At 42.5% G+C, this 15,108-nt stretch overlaps 1 protein-coding gene across 3 annotated transcripts in view; it reads left to right on the top strand.

Annotated features, from left to right (window-relative positions):
* DNAI1 (dynein axonemal intermediate chain 1) overlaps positions 1-15,108 on the top strand; it is a 136,287-nt gene that overhangs the window by 59,680 nt on the left and 61,499 nt on the right. For all 3 annotated transcript variants that reach the window (XM_085042523.1, XM_085042522.1, XM_085042524.1), the window contains exon 13: positions 1,937-2,184. In XM_085042523.1, coding sequence (XP_084898649.1) covers positions 1,937-2,184 — 248 coding nt within the window. The remainder of the gene's footprint in view (positions 1-1,936; positions 2,185-15,108) is intronic.

The raw sequence follows: 15,108 nt of genomic DNA, 5'->3' as shown, positions 1-15,108 counted from the left end.
GAGCTATTTCACCTGATGAAGGCCTGCTTATCATCTCTAATCAAGGAATGTGGGTGGACTATGTTCCTGTCAGATCATGGGGAAGAAAACCACCTCCAGAACTCAATTCAGATCTTTGGTGGCTGAATCACCCCCTGAAGAGGTGTCTCCTATGCTGTCTGTGCAAGGAGCATAGGGGGCAGCTCTCTGAGGCTCCTCAGCACTGTGCTAACAGATAGAAAATCAATGTATTTTTGGGAATATGCCTGGCTAGTCAGCCCACTCCAAGAGAAATGAGAGCATGAAACAAGTTTGATTCAAAGCCTGTCTAACCAATTTGACTTCATTATACTCTGAGTCACTCCTGGTGGTCATTTCCACAGCCAACTCAAGTGTTTTTTACTTCTGAGGAGAGGATAGATCCATCCTTATCATGCATGGACCTCAACCAAATACTGGTTCAATAACATTATTTGGTTAAGAGCAAAGTCAGTTCTGTGAATTAAAAAACTGGGAAATCTCTGATGGAGAGAGCAAGTTCACTTCATTTTCAGCTAGAACTCTAGTAATGAGCTTCCCACTCATAAAAAAAAAATTATTTGGGGTCAGATATGTTTAAAGTAATGCCAGTTTTGGAATCTCACCTTTCTGCAAAATAAAGCAGCTGTTTTCCTCATCTGTCCATGGTACAGAGATACCTTTGAAAGCATTCTATTTCCACAATCCAGTACAAAAGAGCAGTAATAGTTTTAATAGTGTGTGTTTCTTTACTGGTTCGTTTTGCTTGCTATGTGGCCCTGATAAATATGAGGTACACAATGTCTGTATCTTCATGGTGACTTGGAATCAGCTTACTGCCAAGGAGAGCTCTCTAATGTTAGTGTTATCAGTGGAGTACACATTTACCAAGACCTGATCCTGCAGGTTGGACAAAATGTTAAGAAAGATAGGAAGCATTTTAAAAGGAGAGGAGTGTTCTGGAAATAGGATGTGTAGTGAGTACTTGAAACACAGAAAGCAGTATATTTATTTCCCATATACTGTGTGCCTGAAGGCATTGACAGTAATAAAAAGCACTAGATGGCTAGGATGCTTTCAGGGCCAGCACTGTTTTCCCAGATTAGCAAAGTTCCTTCTTTGTTTCTGGAGAGCTTATCTACATCAACAGCTTTTCTTTCCCTTTCAGAGAATTCGGAAATTGTTTTCTTACATGATCAAAATACCCTAAGAATTGCAGAGGCAGTCAGGGCATGATAAGAAAAAAACACAAAAGAAAGATGGTCCTACTGAGAATAGGGAGAGGTAATTTCAGGCAGCACAAAGGAAAGGTGAAAGTAAATAGAAAGAAGATTGGAAAGTCTTGGCAAATAAAAGAGTTTCTGTGCCAAGCAGGGAGATGTTGGATATAAACAGAAAATAAAACTGTAGTGACTTGTACATTGTCCAGTTATGAATAATGGCAATTGATATAAAGCTTTATGGGTGCAATAATGAAATGTTTTTCTTTGAAAAAAGTAGTGGAGACGGAAATATCAAGTATTGCTAGTACAGAAATTGAAATGGTGCTGTCTTTGGTTCTGCCTGTTTGTCTGCAGTGTGGTGAAATGGTAGCCCAAAGAAACAAGTGTCCACAAAATTCTTTCTTTCCTCCATACTTCTCCTCCAAGTCTTCACAGGTTTCTCTCCTTGAAGAGAAGCACACCAAACCAGCAGTTTTTCAGCATAAGCATGTTGTGCCTGTGCTCTGGGGGTGGCATATCAATGGTGAAATGGATGTTCAGATGTAGGCACACCAATGTGACCATTTGGTCCTGTGACTGGTGTCCTTCCCCTGTGACTGGTGTCCTTCCCCTGTGACTTTGTGTTCATACAGTTTTCAGGCATAGGTAGGAGCTGTCTGCTTCTAAGTTTGAGTAGCTAAGGATGCTGGAAACTGATCTGATATCTCCTTGTTTAGATGACTTCATGAAGCAGAGCCATGGGATGCTCCTGCTCTACACCCTGAAGAACCCTTCTTTCCCAGAGTATGCCTTCAGCAGTGACAGTGGCATCATGAGCGTGGACTTCAACAGTAACCACCCCCACCTCCTGGCAGCGGGCTTCTACGATGGCAATGTGGCCATCTACAACCTGAAGAGGCCAGCTTCCCAGCCCAGCTACAAGAGTGGAGCCAAGTCAGGAAAGCACACAGAGCCAGTGTGGCAGGTAAGGGTGCTTTTCCTTTCCTGTGACTAGTGAATTGGACGGAGTTTGGGCATAGCAGGAAAATGGGGGAAAGGTGCTGTTTTAGTACATGTGATTGATTAAGTTGTATTTCAAGCTAATTTTGAAATATGTGTAAAGGTAAAGCAACTGCATGAATCCTCGGTCCTCAGCAGAAGCTAAACATGTGAGCAAAAGTTTGCTATAAATAATTATTTCTCCTTAGTTTTCTTTATTGTAATTAACTTCTTTTTGAAGATGAACTGCTGTCCTCTGTATATACCAGCAGACAACACTATCTTGTGTTCCAAACAGAAAATCACAGGACAGCAAGTGATGAGCAGCGCATAAACCAAGTGAAACAAGTAAATCAGCCTAAAAGAGGGCTGTGTTGGGCACAAAAAGGCCAGGGGCAGCTGCCTGTGGAACTGGCTGCCAGCAGGACTCAAGGCTCACTACCTTGTAGCTGGCCTTTTAGTTGACCTTGAAGTACTCTAGTGAATTCTGAATTGTGATGTGCAGGTAATGTTCCTATAGTAATGCCACTCTGGCATCTGTCACAAAGAGCCACCAGATGGATGGTACTGTGAAGGGTCAGGGTGACTATGTTGCTACATCCAGCTAACTAGCTATGTCTGCAATGTAATCTGAGCTCAGATTGAAGCACTGGAAGGTGTATGTGCTTTTGAACTTGTTTCTAGCAGTGGAAGTGTGGCAGCACATGTTTCAACATGGTCTGTATGAGTCTGTTGAGGTGTTTGCTTGGTATGCTAGCCTGGACTAGAGGTGTTGCTGTGGTGACTGTTGCTGTCACCTGACTTAGGCTGGCTGATACAATCACATGTCAATGTTCCTTGAACTTTGTCACATGCCTTGCGTGGGTTGTCCCCCAGCCATGGCTCCTTGATATTGCATCTTCCAGTAAAAGTCCAAGAAATCAAGGGAACCTGACTGAGACTCTTGGAATATGCCAAGAGCAAGACCTGTGCTTGCTGTAAACAGAGAATTTGTGCAAATGTAACATTTCAGAGAAGACATGAATTTTGTATTTCCTCTCTGTTTAAAGTTTTTCCTCTAGCAGATATTTATAGCTTTTCTAACATATTAACATAGTAGCCTGGACATGGGTTTTCATCATAATACAGTGTGCCAGGTTTGAACACACACACACCCACACATACACCCACACCCACACCCACACCCACACACACAGAGAACACTTCCAAGTTTTTCCACTGCCATTTAGGCTTCCAGTAAAAAAAACTGGCCAAACAACTGTGTGCAGTTGTTCATGGTCTTGCTGCAGCATGCTATGGGAGGTTGCAGCTGTTACAGCACATTAGAGACTCAAAAATCCCAGACCATTTGTGCCCCAGATGATATTGGAAAGGACAGTGTGTGCTGAAGGGGTGTTATTAGCAGCCTGTTCCCTACAGACCAGGAGCAGGGACATTCAGCAGTGGAGGCAATCTGTATGGGGTTTTTATGGGTAGGTTTACATGTACCATTTGGCAGCAGCGGGGCTCAGAAGAGAAAAAAATCATTAGACACTCTAGGAAGGTAGCTCTGAAAAGAAGAGAAACTACTCCATGGATATGGATAAATGTGGCTATGAGTAGATTGTAGTTCCTGCTTCTTTATTTCCACAGGTTGAGTGCTGAGAATCATAATTGTTAGTTTTCTTCAGCAATAAGAAAATTTCTCTGGGCAACCTGGTCAAGTGGAAGGTGTCCCTGCCCATGGCAAGGGGCTTGGAACAAAATGGTCTTTGAGGTCTCTTCCAACCCAAACCATGCTGTGATTCTATGATTAAAGTACCAATATTTTTACTAAAGTTTACAATTTTTAACTTGATACAAAACTAGCGAGCAAAGTTAGTAATTAGATGATTATACAGCAATCTGAAAGATCTGAAGTGTAAGCATTTGCCAGTATCAGCCAAAAGTTTTAGAAAAGGTTTTCGCTCCATTTGACGTGGTGAAAAGCAGTGTGCACTATCTGTTAGCTTGAGACATTGGATTGTTATTTCTTATTCAGCATGAAATGATTCCAGAAACTGATGCCTTGTTTCTCATATTTAGCTCAAAAATCCCCTATTCTCCCCCACCAAGACCCCACTAATCTGAGGCCCAGTCTTTGTGTAGATCCTAGACCTCAAAAAATCCCCTTTTTTTGTAGAAAAAGTGAATAAAGTAGAAAAGTAACAACGTTATCCTGAGCAATTAGGAGCCTTTGTTCTCTGGACTGCCTGGCTTTTTTCTTTTGAAACAATGCAGCCCTTTTCACAATGGAAGCAAAATGGGAAGTGGGCAAAGCAGACTGACAGCTCTTTTCTTGTCCTGTTTCATCTTCAGTGACTTAGTAATATCTCAATACGTTTGCATAAAACAAAGCTGATGTAATGTTCCCATTGTTAAGAACAAAATAAAATAATACAAATTTTCTAATTCTGTTACCTGAGAAAGAGTTTGTCTGCCTGATACCACTCCCAGTTTTTTTCAAGAGGATAGCAATGGTTTCTTATGGATCTGGCATTTCTCTCACACTCATTAAGTGTTATTGCATTGTAAATAATGGAAAATTCTAGCTTGTTTCAAATTACACGTTTCTAATTGCTCATTACTAATTGCTGAAGATCCAAATACAGAGAGGAATTAACACGCACATAGACATGTGAATGTGTATGCATGCAGTCTCAGGTCTCACAGGAACATAGAACTAGAAACAGTCTCTCCAACCAGTGAATTCAGGCCTCTACCTTTGAATGTAAAACCCAGCTTAAAAGGAGTCACCTCCTGTAAAACTGTGTCAAACCTGTCATGTTCTGCTGGGAAAAAGCCTATGTGGCATTAACCTGAACTCTACTTTAATCAAAATAGTGCTCAGCAAAATCCTCACACTCCCATCATCTCTGAGTAAGTCCTAAAAAAGCAAGTCCCTGAATAGCATATTTTTTTAGCCAGTGGCTCAGTCCCAGGACTTGGCTCTGGAGATTAATGAGGTTGGCACAACTGCACTAGACTTCGGCAGCCAAAGCTCGCAGGAGCTGTGTTCTCTGGGGAGAAGTGACACCTTGCTGGGAAGGGGCTCTCAGCATAGACCCGCTCCTTTTTCTAGCTTTGAAATTTGTTCTTTCTCCTTTCTATTAAAAAAGATGGTGATTAGGGTTTATTTACAGCTGAGAAGAGTGTTTTTCTCTTCCCTCTCTACACTGGGATATACTAGATATTTTTGGTTTGAAGTATTTGGAAGCTGGAGTAGTTCAGAATCAGGAATTGATAACTGAAACTATGTGTCAGGGTTTGTTTCTGTTGTTCAATCTCCTTCCTAAAACACATCTTATTTAACAGATTTGTTTTCACTGTGTGCCTCTATTTTACTTTCACATCAAGCCAAAAGGACATTATTGCTGCTGAGAGTAGTACAGAGTCAATACTGCTGCAGAGGGTTGGAAATAATTTTTTATTTTACTTGCTTACCATCAGAGTTACTGACAAAATTTCCACTGCAGAGTGTTGACCCTAGGATCTGCAAATGGAACATTTCTTTTGGTTGTGCTTCAAGCAAATCTCGGCTGTCACAAGCATGCCTGTGTGGACAGCATGGTTTGGAATTGCTATGGAGACGTCACTGGTTAGAAGCACAACTTTGTTCATTGTTGATTTACTGAAGCTGATCTGGTCTCCCTGAGGAGCTGATACCATGGAGCTTCAAATGGCATCCTGAGAGAACTATTTTCTACCCTGTATTTGTGCATGGTAAGAGAAAGGGCTGGCCACTGCAGGCTAATTCTTCACCAAATGCCACTCAGGTTAGTTGTGATGCTCATGGTTTGGACAAAGAAGTCAAGGCAAGAGGGTAATAGCCTGCAAACTGCCAAAGAAAACTAAAAGGAGTGTCAGCTTGCAGAATAGTTTTCCAGCAGAACTTATGGAAGTCCCATCTCAAATGTCAACCTGACAAAACATCTGAAATTGCTTGCTGGAATTTGGCCCAAAACTGTGTGATCCCTTCTACCTGTCTATTTTCTGTGTTCCAATGTAAGTCCTTAAATAAGTCTACACTGAACTTTTGCAGTTTATGAAGCCACTCCAGACCCTCTGAAGTCTTGTTTTGCTGATGGAAGTAAATGAAAATCCCATTAAAGTCAGCACAGCCTGCTGTTCTTTACCCCATTCTATGCTTCTGCACACAACTCCACGAGAAAGGTCTTTATGGGAAGCTGATCATATTTGCTGTGCTTAGAAGAAAAAAAAGCATTTTGTTCCATAATCCACTGTCACACCAGCACATTGTTTCATTTCTGATGACGGACAGTCTCTTAAATCTGTCATCTGCAGTCAGACAAACAGATTTTGCAGCTTGCATCACCTCTGAGATGTTACTTCTTCACATAATATTTTGTTCCTTTGGCTCCAGGCAAACAAATTGTTTGATGCAAAGGAAATAAAAGAAAAATATAAGACAGAAGTTTGCTATCAAGGTCAGAATAAAGATCAGCTGTCTCAGAACAGCCTCAACACCCTTTCTGTTGCCTTCACTAAAAAGCACAAAATAGGTGTTTGCTGAGGGTAGTTAAGTGAAAAAAAATCTCATTCAACTCTTTGATGATACTGCTAGGGGATAACTCTAGAGGAGAAACAGAAATCTGGAGAAGAAAGGAAAACAACAGAGACCTGAAGCTAAGGAGTCTGAACCCAAGTTGGGGGGAGAATGTAGCCTGAAGGCAAAATAGAGAAGAAACCTGATCGTGAGGATCACCAAGCCTCTACAGTAATGCAAGGCAACTGTGTCTCTCATATTGGGTCAGTTCAGTGTTTGCACAGAGGACCTTTCTTTTCAGCTGCAGCTTTCCACTACATTTTTCATCCTACCAGCCCTGTCTTGCATACCTAGCCCAGTGCTAACTGCAAATTGGCAAAAAGTCAAATTAACTTCTGACATCCCAGGAGCAAAAGAGGCCACTGTATCCTCACCAGAGATATCACTTCACTCACTCTGCATTTGCATAGAAGTACAGAGGCATGGGAAGAGCATCCATGGGCTAATAACCATGCATTTGGGATCCAGAGATCTCAATCTGTCAGAGGGTTCCTTGTTGGAGCAGTCCTTAGCTGCAGTCATGCTCCCTACACTGAAATCTGTGTCCAGGAACAGGCAGTTATCTGCAGTTGTCCTGTCTGCTGAGACTCTGACACTGGGTTCCTCACTGCAGCACCATGAGGCATTTAGTGACTGACAAGCATCAGTTGTGTCCATGTGCTCTCCTGGAGGGAGCTGGGCAGGAAGGGCTGTGCTTGGGAAGAGTTACCATATGCTTGCTGTAGAAATCAGGGTCAAGATCAGCAGCTTTCTGGTTGCCCTCAGTCACTGTGAGAGGTCACTGCTGGCACAGCCCTGCTGGAGGAAATCCTTTCTCCCATGGAGTTAACTTTCACCATTTTTTGGAAAGGCTCTGCTGAGCCCAGAAAAATCAGTCTGGAAGCTTTGGACTATTTATGCATGGAAGAGGTGGTGGAAATTGCAAGACACTGCTGTGGCAGAAATGCTGGCTAAAATCTTTTGCAGCATGCTTGTACCTTGTACAAAACTGTTGGACACTTTTTAAGTCACTGTAGGTTAGGAAAGGTAATCATCCAAATGTTTATTTCTATACATCTTTTACCATAGTGAACAAAATCCCTGATAGTTTATCTTTGACATTGTACTTTTTGAGGTGGTATCTAACTGGATGGTATTATATGGTATCTAATTCTGGAGATTCAGAAATTATTCATGGTTATTTTTAAATTGTGCCATGGGTATAGATTCTTTTGGGTTAGAAATTGTCTAGCAAAGTGTTCATTGCAGATCATGTAATGTTTGTCTAAAAATGAGCTCTTTTTGCTTTGATGCTGTATTTCCCTCTGTACTTCATTCAGATGCTGAACTTATTTTCTACCTTTTGCTCTCACTGTTCCTTGCTAAATAGACTCTCCTCTTATTCTACTCTTACCCCTCTTCCTTTTACTTAAGATCCAAGCCATCTTACTGTACATTTTCTGGTTGATTATTTCTTTTCTGATGTCTCCAAGCAAAATACAAGAAACTTTCTTTGCTTCTTAGTTGCACTGGTTCTAATTTGTAGAGAAAATTTCACTTATAAAATTTAAAAGTCCCTTCAAGCCTTGGGATGTTAGAAGATGTTAGCCTGAGGTTTAAAATATCAGAGAAGTTGTAATGCATTTGTTTGGTTGTTTGAGTATTTGAATCCTGTTCTCTGCTTTATAGTGTATATATAAACACACTGATGGGTCTTAATGGCTCTTATATAGCCTGTGGAACAGAATGCTGCTCTGAAGAGGATAAATTAAAGGTAAGAGAATGATAATGGCAGAGCTAGAGGCAAGTTAGGCAGAGATGGTGCAGCCAAGGTCACATTGATGTATAAAGTATAGGGAGCTGGGGCTGGCTCTGACTCCCACTTTCCTCCCACCCCTTGAGCCACAGTGAGCTGCCACAGCTCAGTGTGGTATCTGAGGCTCTCAGCACCCAGCAGACCCCAGGAGAGTCTCTCTCCATCCCTGCTGCAAGTCCGCTTGATCCTGTGGTGATAGGAACCTTTCATCAGGTGTATTACAGATGCTGTCTCTGATTTAGCAACATCAGGTATCTTCGGGGTTTGGATGTGAGTCTGCCTGCCCAGTGTGTCTGCTTTTCCCACACACAGAGTGAGAAATTTCGTATTTTATATATTGTAAATTGGGAATCTTGCATCACGAGCACAGCGGTAAAACCAAGGGCTGTGAATTGCAACTGGTTAAATAACTCTGAGCTTTGTTGGCCTCTGGCATGCATTGCTCAGCTGTGTGCTGTGTCTGACATAGAAATGCAGCCACTGATGGGACAAATAGGTGACATGATGTCTGGTTCACCCCTCTTCGTCTGTTATCATGCCAGCATAATAAATTCACTGGTCAGTGCTGTGAGGGGAATAAATATGCAGATTCCTGGTGAAACACTGTACAAAGCAGAGCATCCAAATCCCAGCAGGCAGAAAACAAATTGAAAGTAGGACCAGCCTTATCCAGTGCTATTTATAACTGAGCTCTGCTTCCTTCAGATAAATCTGAGTCTCTGAAGCATGAGTGATGCACAAGCCTCAAGCTGGGCCTTTGCCCTGCTTCAGTGGCACTCCTATGGCCACGCTCTCTGCTTACTGCCAAGTCCATCCCACTATCACCAAATGTGCTCTTTAGTAGGAAAGGTTTTGCCACCCTTTTTCTTCACCCCAAATCTGTGGATGGTCTGATGGTGTAATTTCTTGCTCCTCTCAGCCAACCTTGCACCCTTGAGTTCACTGCTGCTCAAAAGGTGGAGCCTGGTCCTCTGAGTACCAGGAAGATCCCATCAAGGTGGAGAGCACTTGATCTAGGTGGAGGAGAGCAGCGTTTTTCTGAGGAAGAGTGTTTATGGGATTAAATATGACATTGGAGTTTATCTTAGAGTGTTTCCTCATTGCTGTTGAGCTTGTCAAGTTGTTTTCCCTCAGCTATCAGGAAGTTTTCAAGGACTTTGGAGGAGAAAACCCTGAGAATGCTTGTAGCAAAACTTACAATTAGCCATATGCTGCTAGAAGGAGAGAAATAATTTACAAAATTATCAGGAGGGAAGTTTCTGGTATTGCCTGTAGCCAGAACAACTGTACTCTACCAGATAGGCCTAGTATTTGGTGGTACCCATAAATAAAGTCATCATCCAGCCTCATGCCCATGATGCAGGTGCCTGACATCCTGAGGCTGCGGGCTGCTCCTGGAGCATCCAGGCAATGCTGGGCTGTGTCCTCTGTTCCAGTGGGTTCTGACATGCTTTTCATTATCATAGGAATTCTGAAAGAATTCTTCTTCCGCATCTTTGCTTGGTGAGATATGAGCTTGCCAAACTGGCTGCCTTGGTTGCTGCCTGATTTCCTTGTAGATAAAAGCAGCTGCCCTTGTTTCAGTACCTATTTACTCTTGCCAAGCCTGTCAGCCACCCTGACTCTCCTAAATGCCATGTTCATTATCACAAACATACAGTGGGTAAAGTAAGGAGAGATCTGAGTAAATCCCTGTCTCTGCTACAGATGGGATGGCAGGGAGTCCTTTAGGTCAGAGTTGCTCATTACAGATGTAAGAGAAATGCAGGAAGCTCAAACTGACTGAGAGACATCAGAATCCTTGAACACTTTGATGTTCATCAGATGTCTAAACAATTTCTTCTCCAGGGCAAACACTACAGCTAAATAGTTAAATATTACTGACTCACCTCAGGAGGAGTTACTCGTGCAGACCTTAGGTCTTCAATGGCTTCTATCACGGGGGCAAATTTACTTCCTAAGCAAATTGAACTGGTCCATTCTGTCTTGTTGGATGATTTAATGGTAAAATGTCAACAAATTTTTCTGCAAGAGAGAGAATAGCACTGAGAACCCTCCTTTGCATAGCAACTCCCTTATCTGCAGATTCCTGCCATAGCTGAAACATTTGCATTTAAAAGAAAACCCAGATTTTAAGATAGGAACACTTTTCAGGGAATTTATTTTTAAGTAACAAGTAATTTTCATTTATCTCTTCCCATCAGCTTTTCCTCACACTCAAAAGACTTGTTTGCTATACAAAGGAGTCTCATCTATTGTCGTGAACAAAGCAGTCACTGTGTGATTGAACATGACACACAGTAAACATGTGAGAGGTGAGACTGAATTTAAAATAAAACCGAACCTTCCTTTCTGGAACTGGGGAACTGTTTGTGAACCACAGAAATGAGAAGTGGCAGAGGCCTTCAGAGTGCCCTCTCCTTTCCATCCTGCTATCACAGATGTTGTGTTATCAGTCCTGAGGTGTTTTCTTCAAAATGAGACTGGGCAGTCTAGCTGTCTTCACCAGTACTAACAGACTAGAGTCATTGCCTTCTGTATCTTACCACTTTGTAATACATGTGAAAAGATTTCTGTGTCCCTCCAGCAGTATCACTTTGTTGATTCCCTCACCACCTACTAATCCTTTTCCCCACTACTGTCACTTAGCCAGAAATTCCCTATTTTCTACATGTTTAATGCTTTCTTCATCCTATATGTGTCCCTCTGCTCTTGTCTTTATCACATTTCACCTTATTATTTTCAGATTACGTCTCCAGTTTTTTAAAGTAACTTTGAGTCCTTATCCCAGCGGGATTGAACGTCTTTCAACTGTGTAATCTGCAAACATTCTGTGTGTTTTGCAATTCAGTGTGCAACTTGCTAATGAAAATATTGTATAGAACTGAACCCAGGATAGTCCCTTGTGGGAGCCATCTAGAGATGTTCTCCCAGATCATCAAAAAAATCACTGACTAAACTCTTAGAAATTAATTTTCAAGCACTCATCCACTTCATAGTAATTCCTTAGCTTTCTTCTGAAGACATCACAGGGAGTATGTACAAAATTTGGGATAACAGATCTACTCTTTCTTTTAGACCCGTTGCCCTGAAAATGAAGGAAATAAATTCTTGACAAGGTCTTTTCTTGACGAGCCCATATTCACCAATCCTCATTGTCTTATCCTGTACATATGATATGTATGGATGACTTAATACTTTGTTCCAGCTCTCAAAGTTCGGGATTAGGCTGATTCATCCACTGTCCTTTAACCTATCCTTCAAGACAGGGTTTGGTTTTGTTTTATGTTTCCTCTGGGCATTTTCCCCATGCTTTTATCCCCCAGGATCTCTCCTCTCTTCAAGTTTTCATAGCTAATTGCTATGAAAATCAGAGATTGCTTCAGTTGCTCTCTTAAGCACCCTAGGCTGAATTTCATCAGGCCTTATGGAGTCTGGTGTTTCCACCTGTGCTCCTTAAAGTTAACTTTGTTAAATGTCTAGTTACAGTTTATCTTTTTATATGGTACTGAAAGAAGGAAAGCCTTAATACTTCTGTTTTAGTTGTAGTTCTGTGTAGGACTTAACCTTCCTTTAAACAATACATGGGGTCTAGGAAGAAGGGGCTCAGATGAGCCTTTCTGGGATATCTGATTTTGCCTCCATGCAGGCATCAGCCTCCTGGCCTGAAAAGCAATCTTCCCCTCAAAAGTGTCTCCAACATCCTCCCCACGGAGGTATCTCAGGCAGTGGCAGAAAGGTGTCCTCCAACTAATGAGGAGGGACACTCTTTTCACCATGAAGTTCCTGGATGTGCAAAGACTCTCAAGTGTGACAGGGGCAGCCAAACTCTCACCATATGACAGGGTGGCATTTGGGCATTCATCTCTGGGGTGGCTTCTCCTCTTTACTTGTGACTTGATTCACTGTGTTTATCCTGGCACTTTTCTAGAGCACAGGAGTGTGGATGTGGACAGGGACTATGATTTCACAGCAGGTTTTCTGAGAAAAACAAAAATCAAGGACTAAAGTCTTCTATGATAATGTTGACCAAAACTCTTTTTTTTTTTCAATTTTTCAGATTTTTCATTCTTACTACACATTCCACAGCAGAAATGCTGCTTTCCCATTTAATAGACAGGAATAGCAAAAAGTGCAGATACAGACCAGCAATCTCTTTTTCTGAGTGTGCATCACAGGGCAGGAGCCCTTTATGCTATACCCTGCCATGCTGGTCCAACATGGGCATGCTGGTGACTCCATGGTTCTGGTCTCCCTCACTGAAGGACCAGCTGGGCATACTAAAGTTCCTCCCTGCCTGCCTGTCTGCCCATGTTTATCTTTGGCAGGAAGTCCACACCTACACATAATCAGAACAAAGCCAAATCTTCTCTACAATGGTATCATACACTCCCAGTGCAAGCAGGATCCAGCAGCTCTTTCTTCAAGTACAGACTTTGCCAAGGGGTCTGACTGGGCTGCTTTGACCTTTGACCAGGCTGCACTCAGTTATCACAACTCTTTAAAATCTACACTATTGCCTTGAGTCAAAATGAGTCATCTGGACTAACATCACTTTTTTGCCTTTGTCCCAAATACCCATGGTGAGAAATGAAGCTTTCTATCTTCCTTCCTCCCACCTCTATGTAGGATAACTTGTACTGCTGTCCAAGTTGGCACTGTGGGGAGGGAGGCTCCAGACACTGCCCTGTTCCTCTAAATCCTGCTCTTACTGTCTCTTGATGGAGAAAAAGTGATGCTGGAGTTACTTTGTTTGAGAGTGAGGTATCCTATACTTTCTAGATGGCTGAGTGAGTAATTTTGGGGTGTCTCTTGTGGCTGATTGAAGGAGAGCAGCCTTGCTTTTTGCTTATACTCCTCAGGGTGCCTGGCCCTGGTTTCACTTGTGGTAGCTGGCAGAGGTTCCTCTGTGAGGTGTCAAGGCCTACCTACGGTGTCAAGCATGATAACAAATGCAGAATAGCTGGCAATGTCCTTGATGGAGGACATTTGGGAACTTTGTTGTAGACACACTGCTTTGTCTCAGTAACAAGGAGGGACAAACTATTTGCTCCAGCAAAACAAAAAGTCAGTGAACTCTGGATAAACTGAGTGTCAAAGCAGACTTTCACAGCAGCAGATCCATTGGCAAACAGAATAGATAAGTGACCCAGGGAGGAGAATAAACAGAAAAATGGCGATTTGTCATTGACAGGAAAAGAATGTGAAAGATTTCTACTCTGCTGATAATAACTTGATGGTTTTGGATGCTGTTTTCCTGAAAGTTGCTGTCAGTAACCAACAAGAAACACATTTGGAGGTGACAGAGTGAAGAAATAGAACTGCTTCTTAGTTCAAATCAGAGGTTGCTGTAAGGGAGTCCAGGAGAATATTTGTACCAGAGCACAGGGGAAATCTGGCTTCAAAAGATGTGACTTATGGAGCAATTTATTGTAGATCAACACTTCAGCATGAGCCCTCAGCATGATGCTGAGGCAGACTAAAATGCAGGCTAGCTGTAAAATGGAGAAAGTGCCCACTACACAGACCAAAGGTGCCCACAGCTGGACTAACACATCTGGGTTTAGATGGGTATTCCTGCTTGGAGTTTTTTCTGTCTTACTTTATGTCTGCCATAGTCCATATGGTGTTCATCTGTCAGCTGGGGCATTGTGCAATGGATGCAGCCAAACTGCATCCATCAGAGTTTGTGCTCTTGCTAAATCGCAGCACATGTTCAGCTCGTCCACCTCGAGAGAGCCCCAGAGCACTTCTGGCACTTTGCTTTGGCCCAGGCTTGTGCATACTGACACAGGAAATGTGGTTTGGACAGTAGGTTTGTGTCTGTGCTTGGCTGCCAGATCAGGCACAGCAAGGGAGAGCTGAGGGCTGATTCCCTTGCTCAAGCAGCAGATGTTTGCCAGTGGGAACCCTTGAGCAAAAGTCTTCAACCAGTGTGAATGTAAGGAGAAGTGTCTGAATCCCACTGCTTACCTTGTGTGACTAAGGTATGGGCAAAAGAGGGTGGCTGGGAGAGCCCAGAGGGGCTGGGAAGCTCTTGTGCTTCTGTGCTGCACACCTGGACCTCTACAAGAGTCTCTGGCTCTGTTCAGCTAAGGAGGCAGAAAAGTGAAATCCCTGAGCTGCAGGGCTGGGCAGAATTACAGAGTCTCTGAGAGAGGCCTGTAAGGCTACATCTACAGCTCAACAGTGACTTACAAAGAAACCCTTGAGGCACAGAAACAAAGAAGTGTCTGAAGCTGAGTATTCGGGAGAAGCACAAACATAAATTAATAAAATAAGTGAATGTGCAAAGTGAGCTGTGGCTATCCTAGGTCATAAAAGGGAATGGGAAAATATTTGGGAAGTGTATAAGTAGTTAAAGGAATGAAGAATATAGACTCATTACTAAAACAAGCTTTCAGCTGCTAGTGAGTGGTATGAATAAGGATGAAATACTTGATGCTGTGTTGTTTAATCTTACAGTAAATGTCTGAGACTGGCTGCTTAGTGTGCTTAATGTAACGAGAGCATAAAAGCACAGGTCAGAA

The sequence above is a fragment of the Lichenostomus cassidix genome, chromosome Z, assembly GCF_008360975.1.
Source record: "Lichenostomus cassidix isolate B80296 chromosome Z, HeHo_3.0, whole genome shotgun sequence".
Taxonomy (NCBI): Eukaryota; Metazoa; Chordata; class Aves; order Passeriformes; family Meliphagidae; genus Lichenostomus; species Lichenostomus cassidix.
The sequence above is the reverse complement of the archived record's forward strand: the minus strand, read 5'-3'. Positions and strand labels throughout refer to the sequence as shown.